At 37.0% G+C, this 18,122-nt stretch overlaps 1 protein-coding gene and 2 long non-coding RNA genes across 4 annotated transcripts; 1 reads left to right on the forward strand and 2 right to left on the reverse strand.

Annotated features, from left to right (window-relative positions):
• The first annotated feature begins 93 nt into the window (after window positions 1-93).
• On the forward strand, window positions 94-3,106 carry LOC143303757 (uncharacterized). 2 transcript variants are annotated; one of them, XR_013060381.1, is made up of 2 exons: window positions 94-592; window positions 653-3,106. It is a non-coding gene; the product is annotated as an uncharacterized LOC143303757 (long non-coding RNA). The 2 variants fall into 2 exon arrangements; XR_013060380.1 differs by having other exon boundaries at window positions 94-408.
• A 1,341-nt stretch (window positions 3,107-4,447) lies between these two features.
• LOC117160154 (uncharacterized protein F13E9.13, mitochondrial) lies at window positions 4,448-6,112 on the reverse strand. Its single transcript, XM_033340672.2, has 6 exons — window positions 5,801-6,112; window positions 5,545-5,627; window positions 5,334-5,474; window positions 5,056-5,255; window positions 4,835-4,962; window positions 4,448-4,762 (listed from the first exon to the last, which is right to left on the reverse strand). The coding sequence occupies exons 1-6, from the start codon at window positions 5,874-5,876 to the stop codon at window positions 4,566-4,568; spliced, it is 825 nt and encodes a 274-aa protein (XP_033196563.1). The 5' UTR covers window positions 5,877-6,112; the 3' UTR covers window positions 4,448-4,565.
• A 4,767-nt stretch (window positions 6,113-10,879) lies between these two features.
• On the reverse strand, window positions 10,880-17,786 carry LOC143303731 (uncharacterized). Its single transcript, XR_013060332.1, has 3 exons — window positions 15,523-17,786; window positions 11,840-11,898; window positions 10,880-11,767 (listed from the first exon to the last, which is right to left on the reverse strand). It is a non-coding gene; the product is annotated as an uncharacterized LOC143303731 (long non-coding RNA).
• Between the last annotated feature and the right edge of the window lie 336 nt (window positions 17,787-18,122).

An 18,122-nucleotide genomic window follows, 5' to 3' on the forward strand; every position in this document is an offset into this window, starting at 1 on the left:
AGCGGTAACACACAGCGTAGACGTGTAGCGAAGAAAAACCCGAATAAACGAACAGGCCCGTGTCAAAGGGTGGTTTCGTACGACTCGATTCTCTTTTTTCTTCTATCTCGACCATAACAAATAACTGATCGTTGTCTTGCGTATTATCGGCGTTTCGCGCGATGCCCCGGGGTTTGGTTGACCCCCGCGATACGACACTGGCCAGAGAAACAAGCGACACACGTTTATGTGTTTAGAGAAAGAAAGAGGAAGGAAGAAGAAGTGTATGAAGAGAAAAGGATCCACTCGCCTGAACAGTGTTGCGTTTGAGGAGCCGTGGTAGGAACTGCCCGTAGTAATAGTCGTCAGCTGATTTCGACTGGCTGGCTGGCTGAACAGTCAAGCCGTTGTTGAGGGGCGAGAGCCGAGGTACAACATGGTGGTGGGGGCAGCCGTATAGGGGGGAAGCTTTTAAAGCAATATCAGGGTCGTATCATCGTACGACGCCCCTGTCGCATCGATCTCCTCTTTTCTCGGATATTTTGCAAATCTTATCTGAATTTGGAAAATTAAAAATCTGACGATTCGATAGGAAGTCATCCTAGTTCTATCTGTAATATTAAGGTCATGCTGTTTACGGGAATTCTTTACTAATTATGTCTTCTTTTTATAGGCAGACTTATTCATCAGAGATACAGTTTAAAGACGGCACTGTATTTTGAAAAAGATATAAGATGAGATTCGAAATTGCGTGGGCTGTAAGAACCACGAAATTGAAAGAACCGTTAATGCAGGAAGTGGAAAATCAATGAGGAGCTCCGTGACTTGGTTGCTGGTAGTGCAAGGCACTCGTATAAAATATCTAGCACGGTAATAATGTAATTCTTAACTGTCGTTATTTATATTACACGAGATATAATCGTTGACCCACCTTCAATAAGCAACCCGTTTTTACGATAATAAATATCAAGTGCCGATCATAGAATTCAATCACATATATGTTAAAAAGATTTTGTCAAGAATACGTTTCCATAAATTGAAAGAATCGAGAAACAACGCAAAACGTATTTCGGGTGATTTTTATTTTTATGCTGACCTTCATCTTGGCTGCTGAGAATTCGCACCTAGACACGTGCGAGCAGCTTTAGCAACTGACGTAATGTGAATCTTTCGTAATTTAGCGTACGCGACAGGTAAGTATTTTTTTAAAGGAAGAACCCTCACGAACCGAGAATTCGACGGGGGCCTGACGATTCATTGATTCGTCAGTGAAAACAATTCGGTAGTGAGGGAACGCTCAGCTGGGCGAACAGCTGCTGGCCGCTGTTAACGCTTGAACACTTGGAAAGCATTTTTACCTAGCCTACTAAAAGAATTTCCCTTTTTCCGCGAAAATTCTGTGTCTAAATTCTTTCAGGACCGAAAAGCCAGGTCCAAGTCTTTATCTGAAAATATACCTGCGAAAGGTCTCTTACCATTCCTTTTCCTTGAAATAAAGTAGCTTCATTTAGCTCGTAGCGACATCGTGTTGCCTGTAGTGGCAATCATATGTAGCAGTGCTTCTCAAAATAAAGTAAAGTTAACCAACTCGATGTAAAAAAATCGATAGTCGAAACGTCAAATCCTGCTAAATAGATCTTTGATCTTTATTCTTTTGAATTGTAATAATCCTGCGAGAAACTTTCTTACTTGTATATTTAGGTTATGTTTCATCTATGCTTAATATAGCCATAACCTTGCCTAAACGGTGAATGTGGCATCCAATGAAATGTTGAATGTAACCATCGAATACATAAGCCTTTGTTCTTTATTGTTTTAAGTCGTAATAACTCTATGATAAGATATTTTGTTTCTTTTTTGTTCTTCTTTTCTTATACAATGTCTAGTTCATGTCTAGGTTATGTCTAGTTTATACTCTAGTATATACCTTAATATAGACATAACTTTATCGAAACTGTAAATATAACGATGCTGTAATGTTTCCTCAAAAATCGGATAACTCCGTGTAACGTTTGTTTGCTGGATTAGAGGTATTCGTAAATCAAACGTAATCTTATCGTTGTTTACAAATGAGTTTGAAGAGGTTGTATGCGCACGCTGCTATTTCATACTGATAGCTACGTAGAACAATGTATGACGAAATTGGCGAAAAATTAGAGCAGAATGGATTTCGAAGATGGAATACAAATGAATTTTGTAGAGTGAATGGGACAAGATTGGAATACCACTCTAAACAGTATGAACGAGACGCCTGCGCCAGTCTCCCCTGTCAATACTGTTTGGGGGATGCCTCCATTTCGCTGTTGGATTGATACGAGTCAATGCATGCCAGTAACAAACCGGGCATGAGAAACATTTTGTTTCCTACGACCTAGTATCGCCTACTTCTCTGACATTGATTTCTGGAAACCCTTATGTGCTCAAAAAATAACCCAATCCCGAAATCTATCGATCAGACGACTTGTTCCTTTAGCCTTCCGAATCTTATACTTTTGTCTTCTCAAAGAAACTCTTCTCGCCAAATTGACTTCAAGTATGGATAAATCGTTAATTTGTAATTCCCTGGAAAATAATATTTAGAAGCGAAGACGCACTGAAAATACGTGGAAACAAATTAATGGATTTTTAATGTTCTGTTACAAGATATGTATATATGCAGAGGGAGATAATTCAGTAGTAGGAAAACAAAATTACGATAAAAGTGTAAAAGGGGAACTTATTCGGATATTTCGTTCTTTTTAATGGAAAAATTGTTAATACGATATCGAACGTTGCGTATGTGAGATTTGATAGCGTTCAATTAATTGAGGAAATGTCAACAATTGAAGAAAATTATTTTTTATCCGTAACGAAATTTCAAAAATTTTGCAATACGAATAATTTGTACAACGTAAAATAGAGAGACGTGTTCAGGATAATCTTATTAAATATCCGTCCGAGTCCCAGGAGTCGTTGTAAAAACAGGGTCGGAAAATCCCAAATAACACGATAGCGCTTGTCTCAATCGATTACGAAGAGAACCAAGCGGCACAATATTGCTCGTCATATTTGTTACTTATTTACCGAATGTCCAGCTGGACGAATTGTAAAATACAAATTAAACAATAAAAAAAATATATATTTGTTACTTTATGAAATACATCTATATTATTAAATATTTCAAGTTTTGTTCAATAAAAGTTATTGAGAAGATAACAATGAAATACAAAATACTGTCAGTCGTCCGTAGCGTTCAAATGTACTTGGACTTTTCGACACAAAATGTACACAACGCGATCGCGCTACTTGGCTCTCAAACTGATATAGAGGTTTATTATTATGATTTCGATTTATGATCTCTGTGAAATATATATTTGCGCTAAATATCTTGTAATTTCTATATATATATATATATATATATATATATATATATATATATATATATATATAGATTTGTTTCAAACATTACCAATATAATCATAATAATTAAGTCTCATAAGAGTGGTAGAAAATTTTAAAATATTTTATGTAACACATAATATACGTATTTGTAAAAGATTTCTATAAGTTCAAATTGATGAACTACTACAAGCGTACATATGTTTGAGATGGTTTTCTACGAGCTAAATTATTTTATAAATGATGCGTATATATGTATATATGTTTGTGTATAAACAGAATATTTATCAACAGTAGATGTGAACACGAGAACTGAATTTTCTTTGGCATGTTCTTTGTATCACGAGCACTGATTTCCACACTTTGGCACCTACTTACGTATATAAATTGCGGTTTAATATTTGCCACGAGTTTATATCATACTAAAATAATTCTACTATTTCGAGAGCAGAAATAAAAATATCAACGAAATCACAGAACCAGAACAAGTTTATCTATGTCCATAAAATAGCCATTTAAAAACTTGATGAGTTCTAATGAACTCGTAAAATTTCTTACAAAATAAGAAGAGTTCTGATGTCACGTCAACCTTGTATCAATAATGGGCTTTTTTTTGCTTCTGTTTTAGGAAATTTATAGTGTTTCTCATTTTCTTTTTTCGTTTTGGATAAATGTGTCTTGGGAATGACAATAATCACGGATAAGTAAATGTATTTGCTTATTGTAACGGCGTCTAAACACGTTGAAAGATGTAAATAAATTCAATATTTGTGCAAGTTTCATAGCGGACGAAATTAATTTTTTTATACATTATTTTTGAAATTATTTAGCATTTGTCTTTGATTCTGTATTATTTTGAGAAATTTGTCAACTTTGCGTGAAACAATATAATTTATAGCTGTGTCATAATAAATTTGATTCCAAATCTCAGTTTGTACCCTTCTATCAAGTATCTATTCATGCAATGTGTAGGACAAGTTTCATAAAACCGGTTACGAGTGTTTCCGTTTTATTCCGCTCATAATTAATTTTTTCAGTCATTTTTCTCGAATTTCCGATTATACAGCATTCATTTTATTAATAATAAGGAACGTAGAAAATTAACTTGTAGGTATGTACACAGTATATGTTTAATTAGAATTACAAATAGATATAAAAATAATATTTAAAAAACATGATTTTTTAAATATACATTTTTAGTGTAATCTTTATTGGAAGTTTTGCAGGACTTTCATTTTTACCATAAAGTCGCTCACCTTTTTTTTATCAATTCTTTTTTGCCAAGTTTCACTGATTTTAAAATGCGATCCAACAATTACGGCGTCAGAGGATAAATAATCTTTTATATTGTCTTTTGTAACGCCAGAACCAATAAGAACTGGTATTTTACTATTCTGTTTAATCTCTGTATATAGTGTGATCTTTCATTATTAAAATTTTTATATAAATGTTACAATTTGACAAAATAAGGAAATACCTGTAAATTCTGATACGTTAACTGGGTCACCGGTGGTAATCCCTGTCAGTATTATTCCATCAGCTAAGAAAAATTTTGCTGCTTTTACTGTCTCTGATAAACTTACATCAGAAGTGATTGCATGTGAACTATAGGAAAAGAACAACATGATTTTTACATTAGACTAAGAACAAATCAAGCAAAAAAATGAGTTTCCCTTTTCAAGTATATTAATAAATTACCTATGCTTCTTTTTAATGTCAGCAAGAATAAGAATATCATCTGCATCAATTTGTTTTCTATATCTTAATAAAGAGCCAGCACATGCATCTGTAAAACCCTCATCTGCAATATGAGAAAAGACAAACCCTTCTGCTCTGATAAATTGAAGATTTGCTGCCTTTGCTACAGCTATGGCTTCCTTGTTACATCCTGCCAAAATCTATTTCGGTTATTGTCTCTTCTTTAATAAGTTATAGATTTTTCTGATATTTTATGTGATAAATTCTTCGATTCGTACCTGTATACCACAGGGTATATTTTCAGGTAATACTTTTCTTACTTCTGTGCAAATTCTGGTCATTATTGCTGTAGTTTCAGGAGTTAAATCTTTGGGCTTTACATATGGAATGTCATGCATATTTTCTACTAATATACCGTCCTTAAAAGTAAATATGCTATATTAATAAACCATGAAACTAATAGCAGATGAATTATGTAATTAAACTTACAATATTATATTCACTATAAGTTATCGCTTCTTCTATTGCATTACTTATAATTTTTTTGGTATTACCACTATACAAAGGTGTTCCTGAAAAGTATCATTTTTCAATATCATGAGCCAATAATGTGCAAATATAAATAACAAATGAAACAAGTCATTCATTGTTCAAAAAATATTTTTCAACAAAATATTTTTGCTGGATATTGTTCTGACGAATTCTTAAGTTTTACGTATTTTTAAATCTAACGGAAATTTTATACCAGGTAATGCACCAACGTGTATCATCCCAATCACAGAACATTTCCCCTTTTTAAAAAAGTTATAGAATCGTGACATATTTCTAGAAAAGTTTTAGTTTAAAGTCACTTTCGCAAACCTTAACTTTAATCACAAATATATAATCGAACTATATATTGTACGCTAAAATAACTGTATTCTGTACTTTAACTACGAAGTTTTGATTAAATAATCAGCTGTTTCGTATCGAGCGCACTGTTGCATCTTTGTTGGATATTTGAGTTTAAAAAGAGACGCAAGGAGGACTTGTAACAGTTAATTTCTATTGATTTGATGTTCCATATTTTTCACCAAACTTACAGCATATATATTTTTAAACGAATGCTGCAATTATTTGAAACCATTTGTAAATAAATATTTATAAATTTCAGGAAAACATAGTATAGTTAGGTTAATTTTGAATAATCTTAACCTTCTACGTGAATCAAATCAACTTTTAAGGATTTGGTTTCAGAGTAATTTATTTTTAACGTTAAAAGCATTTTTGCAATGAAATAATTTTGACAGAATCTACTTTATTGTATCCGGTGTATACAAAATATATTTAATTGAAGAAATATTATTTAAATTGTTGCAATAGAAATCTAGGGAACTACAGTACGGAACGTGCAAAGAATTAGTTATTTTTTACGCCATCTACAATTTTGGGCATAGATATTAAAGATTATATGTCGTTCATGTCGATAAAGTAAAATTTGTGATATTGGGCATTTGAATTCTATATTGCTGTATTTAGTCAATGGTCGTTGCATCGTCGTTTGAGGTTGTAACATCACTGGCTAAGGACAGGATAGACGTGAAATCAAATGGCACTTTGTGTCTTAGGTTCTGAAACACTTGGAAAAAGATCTGAGCGCTTCTTACATCTTCTGGAATTTTACTATGATGAACATAGAAAACTTCATGTAAGAAACGTATTTTGTGTATAACAATGAAAAGTGGCAAATTTATCATACAAAATACTTTCATGTGAAATACTTTTTAAGCAATAATTTTGAATTAAAGTGCTAATGTTAGTTTGTAATAATTATGATAACTATAATACTATTTTAGTAACTGTTATATCCTGAAATAATTTCTCATAATTAGTATGATATGAAATTTTACAACTTTAAACTTCTCGTTTTAATAGCGGTAGATAATAGGTAGCTTACTGTCTAACCTAACCTAATGAAACTTCAAATCGTTCGAAGGATGTCATTTAGTGCGTAAAGTTTGATGCTTGAGCGTTCATGATAAAATGCTTAATCGAAGATTAATTTTATCATTTTTATTCTTACGCTTATTCTCCCTGTGAATATCGGAATTTTAGGTTAAATAGGTTGGAAGTAATATGCTATATAGCCTCTGATATAAAACTTCTTGAACCTTCAAGTGCTATCAATATAGAGCTTTCAAATTCCTATCTTAGCCCTTTGCGGACTACTGCCGCATATATGCGTTCCGTGTAAGCCATCAATTTGGTCGAGGAACTCATATATGCGTTTGGCGAAAACAATTGATAGAGCCGAACGATTCATATATGTGTGCCACATATACGCACCGCTATGAGCGAGAAACTCATACACATTTTCGGCGAAAACAAATGATAGAACCAAAAGACACATATTTGTGTAATTTTTTTTATCCTGTGGAGAATCTGTGCATGTACATATATAATTATGACATCTATGAACGAAAATCACGTCTAAGCAGAAATGTGCGCTGGCAATTTGAAATCTACCACGGCATGACTATCGCGACAGCAGCTCGGCGCCACGGTACGGTTCACTTCGAACCGTCTAGGACTAATGAATAATGACAAAATTTTGAAGTTTATATGAATTTTCTTACCTAAACACTGGTCTTTCTATCTACGCAGGAGAGATGAAATACAATAAGTTATTCTTTCAATTTACTCCATTATTTTCGAAATTAGCTCGATCCCTCTTTTTTCCTTTTGCTAGATCGATCATTGATTTTAATATTCCTATCTGTTTTATTATATGTTACCGTATCATGTATATGAAGGTAACATCGAGATCTGTTTTACCCTTATTTGAAAAAAACAATCTATAATATCTAGAAGTCGATGATAGGTTACCAACAGATACGAATTATCAATCTTATCGTTACATGACTTGTAACAAAGTAAACTGAATATTTCACAGTCGGTTATGTCAAAAATTATACTAACTAGATAACAAAACTTAACAAGCTCTATATAACGTAAACACTTATTCTCAAACATCCGATATGAATCTTAATAAGGTCTTTTTCTATCTTAAATGTTTTTAACATCGTTTACATCCCGACCAAGAAGTTTCTTCGTGCGGCAGTATGAGGTCGTGGCGACGCGTGGTAGCGTGACGCCGCCACCTCTCGTGGTTCCCCCGTTTCGCAGGTTTTGTTGTGACCGCGGTGGCTTTGACGACAGTTGCGCGTGATTGCAGTTAAGCAGTGCGGTCTTACGGTTCGCTTCCATCGCGAACAATCGCGTGTGCCGGCCCTTCGATTGTTCTTTCGTCTCAATACCCTCGTAACGATTATTTCCAATTCCTTTGCAACTATTTCCACTCAAATTATTCCCACCTTCCTGCCCATAGTTTCTCATAGTTTGCCAGAAATTTTCTCCAAACCTTTTCAAACATCCGCAAACTCAAGAAAACACATTCATCCGCATAGTGGCCTAGAATCTTCTAATCTCTTTGAGCTTTCCGCTGAGACACGTGTTCGTGAAAACGGGGTTATGCGAGTTTTCTGCCCTTGCTGAAGCTAATTTATCACGATGACACTTCGGTATAAAGTAACGCCAGATTTCCGAGTGGTTCTGCCGGAGAATTTGATGATGTTCAGACTTGGACAATGCTGGTGATGTGTCCGTGCTGAAGCCTTAGGTGACAGGGGTTTTTGCGAACATTTTTACTCTCAATAGATTTTCACGTGGCTATACAACGATTCTCAGCAGCAGATTTACCTGATTGCTATGGACACAGCTCTTTTGCCGATTAAATAAGTGGGCAGAATTCTTTTAGATACACAATCGGTCACTGTTTGATGACCTCAATTCTGATTAGTGTTTACAGTGAGGTTCTTCGAAGTGACAAATCTTTTTTTAAAAATAAACGACAGATGTAACTCGGGCCTACCCTTATGAATTATTTCAGATCCTCCTAATGACCTGTTGTAGACAGCGAGGTTTTTCAAATTGAGCAACTAGTTTTACAACAAAATACATCGAATGTAATTTGGTTAGGATCGATTGATTAAGATTTTTAACGGTCCTAATGGAGATTCAATCAAATCTTTTAAAGCAGGAGAACCTACGATGATCCTGATAATGATTTAACGGATAGTTAATGGATAGCGAAGTTTTTGAGGTTAGTTCGTTCAAGAACGAAAGACACTGAACTGAAATTGTTCAGACATAGCTAAAGTTCTAGAGGAGCGGTTCTGATTATAGTCTGCAATCGAACAAAAGATAACTTCACTTCTCTATCTGAGTAATCTTTGGCCACAGTTATTCTATTAAGTGTATAAGTATGTGAAGAGGAAACTGTACGTTGAATAGAGGAACCAGTGCTGCTCTTAATTAAAGCAATCGATCAAGAAACATTGAGCAACTGAGAAGAGGATATAGGTAAATGATTCCCTCGTACAACTAAAGATATATCGGTGTCCTCGTTGCAATGCGTTTCAAACATCAGCTCTTTTATAGATTTTACGATTCACTACGCCGCTTTTGTTTCCGTTTATCGATTCTTAATCCTCTTCGAGGCAATCTGTTCCACGGTCGGAATTAATCGGTGCAATTAAAATTCCAGACGATTCTGAACGTAGCATCTGATCAAGAAATTTATTCTCTGACTTTACAAACGAATTTTATTTCCATCTTTAGAAAATCGAAATTATTCCAATCGTCGAGCTACTCTTTATCGATTCTGTGATTCTACAAACGAAGCTTATTTTTCGATACTATAGTACGTAAATATTAACGGATCACTGTATATTCGATCAATTCGTATTATTATTATGTTTAACTTGTTGCCACGAGGACACCGGAATTTCAACTTGCCTGAATTTATTGGTTCTTGCACGCTTTTCGCCGATTTGTCGATACCTCGAAGACCTGCAATAGTCACGAAGGAACATAGTCGCGCGTTCGCCAGGCACGTCACGTTGCGAAATCTGCATTTGTCAGGCTTTCGCTGGGCCAAGTAGTTGGCCGCGGCCATCAAGCCCACGGTAAAATACCATCGTCCCATCACGTTTAATTTTCGTCCCATTCTCACCACCCTCTTGTCCACTACTTTTCTTTCGCTATATCTTGGAAATCGCCTGGATGTTACTTTACAACTTACGTTCAATTAATAACAACTTCCTATGTTCCGCGTGTTAATTAATCAATCCTTTGCCTTTATGAATCAAATTGTAATTTCAACATTTTTCTTATAAGGATTAAGACGTGTCTGCTAACTTTTCTCAACAATTGTAGAAATTGCAAGGTTCAGGAATATTTGCCCAATTTTCTTTGTCGTCTGTCACATCCCTGTGTGCATGTATTAAAAATATCAGATATAATCTTCCCCGTACAAATAGTCGTTCACGTGGCATTTATTTTGTCAAATATTTCACCACTTTGACTCGACGAAATTCGGTAGAATCGATTAGTTCCAGCACCTTGGAATTTCCACTGATTTTTACGTCACGTTCATTATACCAAATTCGTCTTGTTGTCTTTGCTTCACTCGTCATTCAGCGTTATATTATCTAGCCAAGTTCTTCATCCGTGGGTTTTACTAGACTACGGTAGGTTAACTAGAAGCACGTTCGCTGTCGTACATTCACCTCCCGCCTCTTATTTATTACCTTTAATATGGCAAAAGTGGTTCCTTGGTTAACGTCGATTGAAGGTGGAGGCTACTTGAACACGTTCCTGCGTTTAGTTGAAAAGTAATAGAATTTCTCCAATATTGAACAACTTGAAAATCACTAAATTATACATTTCCAAATACTCTTGTTTCATTTGGACGTTTATTAAAATTACAACTTGTTACCTGCATCTTACGGTCTTCTCCCTACGGCCCCTGTAACTTTCATAAACAAAATTTATTAGAACCTCTAAAAATAACAGTGATGACAAAAAGAAAAGAAGGTAGAATGATCAAAGACACTCATTTAATTCAATCAAGTTACTATGAACTACATGACCTTCGAATCACCCTAAAAATACGTCGACATCTATCAAGCTTGCCACAACCAGAGTAAACCAACAGTTCCCTTTAAGCAACAAACGAGCACGTGAATCAGCCGATTGCCAGTCGACAAGCTGGCTATCGATCGTCCTTTCAATTCTTCCTCTTCTCTCTCTCTCTCTCACTCTCTCTCTCTTTCTAATCTAGGAGTATAAATGCAGAAATTTGATAGAGAAGGTAAAAGCCACGCTACGACCTCTGCTGAATGTTTCAGAAACGCTGAAAAAAGACTTGAGTATAACAAACACGCTGTAGGACAAAAGAAAGCTCTAATGACATGGTAATACAGAAAAAAAAAGAAAAGGAAACGGTACAATTTTAGAGAGACACTTGTAATTAAGGAAAACGATGAAATTATTAATAGACACGATATACAAGACAAGCATCGTTGACGTAGCGTAGTTATTACATACAACCATGAATTTTTTAGACTCTCTCTCTCTCGTCAGCCATTCCATGCGAAACATCGTTAGTTTGTATCGTAATTTCGACAGATTATCTCGACGATGAATACCGACTTAAGGTAAAAGACCGACACGCGATAACAACCGAAAGATAAGAAGTAACATTTTTAGAACAAAACGAGTAACCGTCGCGTGAACAAGAATCCAGCCAGCTATCTTTAGGCCAGATTTATGCCTGCGATTTGGTTTATGTCTTGCCCGCGGTTTAAATGCCGTTTGAACTCCCTGAAACCTGTCAGTCTTTTATTAGCCAATTTCGTTTCGCCGACACGTCAGTCTTGGAATAAATTCTTGCAAAACTTACCGATAAATCTCTCGAACGTAATTAGACCCGGAAGATCGGCAGCCTTCGCGTGGAATCTTCTGCAAAGCGAAACGAATGCATCACGCGTAAGATCAGACGTTTCTTCACGATCGATAGGTTTTGCTCACTTTGCTCAAAAAATGGAATCAATCAATTTGTAATTATCGTTAACACCGTTTCACGCTCGTTTCAAACGAAGTAATATCCCTATAGATTTTCATCAATTGTCATTCATACGTTGGATTATTTCATATTATTCATTTCATTGAATCTTCGCCAATAGCAATATCAATACCCAAATACCATCCTCCCATCCTTAACCTTCCCTATATTCCCTGAAAATAGCCAATTCCCTACCAAGTATCCAATTCGCAACTTGAAAAAGACAGTTCTCCCCCCTTTATAGTCTTCATCCCTTATATTCTTCTGACGGCATTTTTCAAGTGACGAATTTCCACGAATTCACATAGATATTGTCCTTATGAAACTGACGGAACTCCAGTCAGAAATTGGAGTCCCATCTTTTTCACCCTTGTATATACATAAATACAGGGTGGTTGGTAACTGGTGGTACAAGCGGAAAGGGGATGATTCTACGCGAAAAAAGAAGTCGAAAATATAGAATACATTTTTTTTTTAATTTTTCCATCGAGACAACGATCTACAGTGAGATCCGTTATAACGAGACGCGATAAAGTGCACGCGTACCGAGCGAAAATTCAAAGTCGATTTTCTCGAAAACAAAGCCTCAAACGAAAAATTGTTATTCTATATTTTCGACTTCTTTTTTCGCCTAGAATCACCCCCTTTCCGCTTGAACCACCAGTTACCAACCACCCTGTATATATATACACATATACATACGTGTTCTGCCCTAGTATATATAAAACAGCACGTACTCTCCTGCAAACAATACGTGTGTACGCAGTTTAAAAGCTTCCCTCGTAACAAAGAGCGGTGCTTCTGGTGCGTAGATACAGGATGGCGAGTTCGCATGGACGTTGAAGGGCCTAGCCTGACCAACATAAGAGGGGTTGTCGAATGGGCATCAATGTGATTGGGAGTTATAGCGGTATTATGCTATACTTAGGGTTATTCCAATTGACGAATTCTTCAGATGGGGTGAATACGACGGATCACACTGGGTTCTTTAAATTTGTATCCAAGGTCATCCGAAGTTATGATTCTTGCCGTGCACGTTCACGAGATATGAGTATTATGAGGCAATAGCATTATACAGGTTGTCCCTAACAATCATGGTACAATAGAAAGGGGGTTGATTCTAGTTGAAAAGACGGGTCGAGAATATAGAATTGAATTTTGTCCATATTACGCTTTCTTCGCGAGGAAATCCACTTTGCAAATTTGTCAGATATACTTAAATTTGGATCGTTTGGGATTAAGTAAAGGCGAATAATTGACACAAGGTTGTCGTGAGCGTGAAATTAAGTGGTCTACGTACAATAAAATCTTCTCGACCAATATGATAATTTGAACAATTCGTTCAAGAGGACAGAGGTCGTACCATTAATCGAAGAAACAAGAGTCATCGAATTCTTGAGTCAGCACAAATTTTTTTCTTCAACACGCGTAAATTTTATCTTTCCAAAATCACTTCAAATAATACGACTTCCTCTTAACCTATAGAACCCTCCTACAGTCGGAAAATTTCGAAGCACTTTCAACGATAGGATAGTGTCTATACCCACTTCAACATTATCCTACACGTGCTCTGAACTTGAAAAATAGCAAAGAAACCACACCCAGCAGCTGGCCTAGAATACACACTATAAAGAGCATCATCCATTTTCCTTCTTTTCATATGTATACTATATCTCATATCTCCAGTCAGCTACCAAGGTTTACATGTTTACACGTATCGAGTTTTGTATATCTGACCCTCCAAGGAGATTAAAGGCGTAATCGCGTAATCGTGCCATTTCTTAGCTGCATGCGCGTCCAAGAAATTTCCTTTTCACTGTAATGTTTTGTACTCAAAGGGTGTACGTAGATCTTCACGACTGACTATATAAGTAACATATTTTCTCGTTCCGGTTGGCATCACCAAAGTGATTATTGGTCCCAGCCAGTGGCGATCAGCGTGGAAAGCCGTTATCCCGTAAAATAACAAGGATCGCTGCGTCAGCCGCTATATTTCATATTTTCACGTCTCTCCTTCTCCTATCCTATGTCTCTGTTGATGACAATCTATTGGAAGGAAATGGCCTGCTGCGGGGCCGGCCTATTTCGCTAACTACGTTAGACGATATTATATCGTTCGACCATCTGAAACATCCTGGCCCGTCCTATCACTGGCTCCCGAGAGATGTTACGAAATTAACGAGTCTCGATCATCCCTGGTTACGTTATTTTTGCCCCGAAGAAATGACGGGGTCGCTTCGTAAAACTATTTCCAGCTTTCGTCGCGTTCTTAATAGACGAGTTACTTGGCCTAAATGGCTAGAGATCAAAGTATCGGGTTGGCCGAAAGATGGTTATTAAGGAAAATTTTCTAGACAATTGAATCGATCCATATCGAAAGCTTTCGTATTTTTGAACTGTTTATTTCAATTGTTCGTACGTCGAACGAGTTAAAACTTCGCGAAATAGGTTAGGTTAGGAAAGTCAACATTTCCATAACAATTTGATGTTCCAAGTTTCGAAATTTTAGCACGAGTTTCAATCTCCAATATACTAATGAGAGACTAATGTAGGTTCTTTATGGATCAGTGTGCATTTCCTTTTTTATATGTTTTTTATACGGTTTTAATGTCCACTATACTTCTTTTCTTTAAAGCTTGTAGTCAGTACTGAAATGCTTGTTTACGAGAACTTGGTGACGAAAAGCACAGTTCCATTAATTATACGATGAATCCATTAGTTTTCCTATGGATTAATCTTTCCATGTTTCTTCCGTTGAGCTACGTTTTGAACGAAATGTTTACGAGCAAATTGTAGATTAATAATCTTTTTACAAAAATACAAATAAAAAGTTGTGCACTGATTTAGTTTTTATTAGCACTCTATTTTCTTGTCATTTCTGTGTGTCGTAGAATATTATGATGTTTCACCTAGCGCATAACGATAGCTTTATTTTCGTGTTCCATGTATTTCGGCTTGTGTTACCAGGTATTACTACGTAATTTACCAGTCACCTGATTGCCTGAGATGGTTCATTTTTGATAAAACACAAGAGTGTTTTCTTTATACTATCCTATGTGATCTAATATACTATTCTATGTAAGCAAATGTACTACATTAGGTAACCGAATGTACTACACTTTTCTTTTTTTTTTATACGTAAAGAAATAGTAATGGACAGCCCGCCGCTCTTTCGTGTAGTGTCAGGTTTATCGACAAAAACTCCTAGAGTGCCCCAGCATTCTTCCCTACACTATGTAACCAAATGTAGTACACTATGTTACCGACTGTAATACACTATGTGTCAGAATGTAGTATACTATGTAAAAGAATGTAGTACATCATGTAATATAAAAATAAATAAAAATATGTCATATTATATTGTATTGTTACGTCTGGTCACCGGAAGTTACTTGCTACTAACTATTCGACCGATCAACATCTTGACTCGCTAGTCAATTTTCAATTTTTTTTTCTTTTTTATGCGCGAGGAGGGAAAAATGTATTATGTATACCCAGCGGCCCGTGTTTAATATACGTACCTTTGAGGTGGCAAGATGTTTGCGCCACCTTGGAGGTTTCTGCTGCCCTCCGGAGCAGCTCCGCTCCTACGTACGCAGCAGAGGTCGTCCTCATCTCCTGCTCGAGCTTCTCGGGAACCCCGGGGACCCGACGACCCTCCTTTCCATCCCACGGGTCGTTTGGACGACGGCGGGTTCCTCTTCCTCCGTCGTCTCCCCGGTCTGCAGGCTCCCTGCCCTTGTTCTTATTGGGTACAGGCTCCCTCCTTATAGGTTTAACGCCTGTCTGCACAGGCTAAGGAGCCGACTTCTCTCCCCCCCCCTCCTCTCGTCACTTCCCCCATCCTCTTCTCTTCGTTTTATTGGAGTGCGTATCATCTGGTCCGTACGGCCCTCATCCACTCAGGTTTCTGGGGGCCACCAACTCCTGCGAAAAGGACGTCACCCCCCGGCAAAGCCGCTTACCGGGGGGAGTGCCCTTGACTGCGAGGTACCCTATCACCGCGTACCTCTGCTTAGAATTAGGGGCTTTTATAGAGGTTATAATCCTCGCGGTCTGGCCAATGAAGGGAAGACCTCCGGCACATTGGGACACGATTATTGGAATACGGTATTTGGGCTAAGGTTCCTCGGATCGCATTCCCGTACTGTGACTCGCCAGCGAGTCCACAGCCCCCCGAGGGATTGGAAATTGGGAGGTAAGGAAAAGGGGAGAAATAAGAGAAAGAAAGAGAAAGCTATGAACCCCGGCCTCCTTAGTAAAATGCCCCTGCCAGCCTCGCGACCGGGACCAAATCATGTCCCCTCACGAGCCAGAGCTGTTGAAGTAGGTCCGGCGAGTTATTAACCCGCGACGACCCCCTGGTTTTTTATGCCACGATGATACCCTGCTCTCTTCCTCGGGAAGCGTGGTTTTTTTAAGCCACGTCACCATGTACAGTCGACATCTTCTTCCGGAACCACCAGTCACAGTTCGAGAAAAGGGTTGTGATATGGGAGCAGGACAGAGGAAGGGTGTTTAGGATAGCCATTGCTCCGTTAGCCACTGGCAAGCCAGCGTTTACCAGGACCCACCGACGTGGAGGAGGAGTTGGCACTTGGCACTGGTGGGTGTGAAGAGTGCAACGCCGTACCAGCACCTTCGGGACCGATGCGTTGAGACCTGGAACAAAGTAAACTCTAAATCTAGTTCTCTAAATACGTCAGAAGACCTATGCGACAAACTAATCGATCCTCGCACTAAACTCATCTCAACTTCGATAATCTCTCCTAAATTTGTTTACTTAGGCCAAGTCGGATTGAGAACTAATTCACCATCAACCGCGCAATCAAATTGGCCTTGCAATCTGGATCACGTCCCCCAAAATTTACTCTGATTTTCTGGCGAGGAATTTCAACTAGACATTCAACCACTTGTTGAAAGTGTTACGTTTCTGACTGCAACTACGAAGATTGATCCAATCCCACGAAAATTGAGGTCGTCCCTTTCTTCTACGTATCTTGAAACCGCTTTGTTTGGAGAAGGAGGGCGGAGGATTCCTGGCCAAACACTCAGCGCAGTCTTCAAACTTGATCAACTTTCTCAATGATCGTCCGTACGGGACTGAACTTTCTTATTTTCTTGCAATCTCTTCAGCACGTTACAAGAAGTTTCTCCTGTCTTCTTCGTTTTGTTGTCAATCTTGGACGTTTATGTAAATTGAGGTTAAGTGGATCAATCGAATTTCGATTGCAGGATCGATGAGGTTAGTTTGTCCTTCAGATTATTTTAAGCGGGAAATATGATAAGTAAATAGTAAATAACGCAATTTTATATCTCTTTGAAGATAATTATGGAAATGGAGTCTAAATATAAACCTTCGTATTGTAACGAGAATTTTCTTTTGAATATTTTTAATGTTTTTGGGTATCACTTGTGCATTTTAAACATTATTGTATATTCAAGCTTCTCACGAATGCATAAAAATTCGTAGCGTGCTGTACATAATAAATTTTCGGTGCTTTCTAAAATTTCAAACGAAGAAATACAAATGCAGATTTCACGACATATTAAGTTCGTCTTGCAACAGGTTCAGAGGTTCGACACTTTGAAAAGATTCGCGATTAGACATAGTTCTACGATTTCAGATGAAACTACCGGAAGAGGACGACAAAAGTGGCCCAGCAACTACAAACTAACCAGTAATACACATCGGCCTTTTCGTCACAGAGTGACTAAAACTAAAATTATAAGAGTGACGTGTCTTTAAATAAATGTAATTTAAAAGTAAAATTTGCAATATTAATTAAAAAAGTGTAGAACTCTTCAAAGAATAGTTTCATAGAATACTTTACGTCTTGATGAAAATCATCACTAATCTTCAATAAGTGAAAACCAGTGTGTGTCTTGTAAATATTATATATTTAAAATTTTTGAAAATTACATAAGATTTACCAGATTTTAAAACTTCTCAGTACCTCAACGATAATCCCTAGATGACTAGATTTAAAAATCTCTCTACAATTTTTCACAAATATAATCGAGTTTCTTCTGGAGGACCAACGCACTTTGCTTTTTCTACTTTTCACGTTTTCGAGAGTTTTCTTACTAACAACGAATTAGAAAGAGAATAAGGGCATCA

Source organism: Bombus vancouverensis, chromosome 16 (assembly GCF_051014615.1).
Source record: "Bombus vancouverensis nearcticus chromosome 16, iyBomVanc1_principal, whole genome shotgun sequence".
NCBI classification, from domain to species: domain Eukaryota; kingdom Metazoa; phylum Arthropoda; class Insecta; order Hymenoptera; family Apidae; genus Bombus; species Bombus vancouverensis.

Bases quoted from the DNA above. Each gene is read 5' to 3' on its own strand.
- LOC117160154 (XM_033340672.2), bottom strand. From the start codon at position 5,876: ATGTCACGATTCTATAACTTTTTTAAAAAGGGGAAATGTTCTGTGATT. The intron at 5,475-5,544 runs GTAAGTTTAATT...TTTACTTTTAAG, and splicing joins CTTATAGTGAATATAATATT to GACGGTATATTAGTAGAAAA. The intron at 4,963-5,055 runs GTAATTTATTAA...CTTTTCCTATAG, and splicing joins GACATTAAAAAGAAGCATAG to TTCACATGCAATCACTTCTG.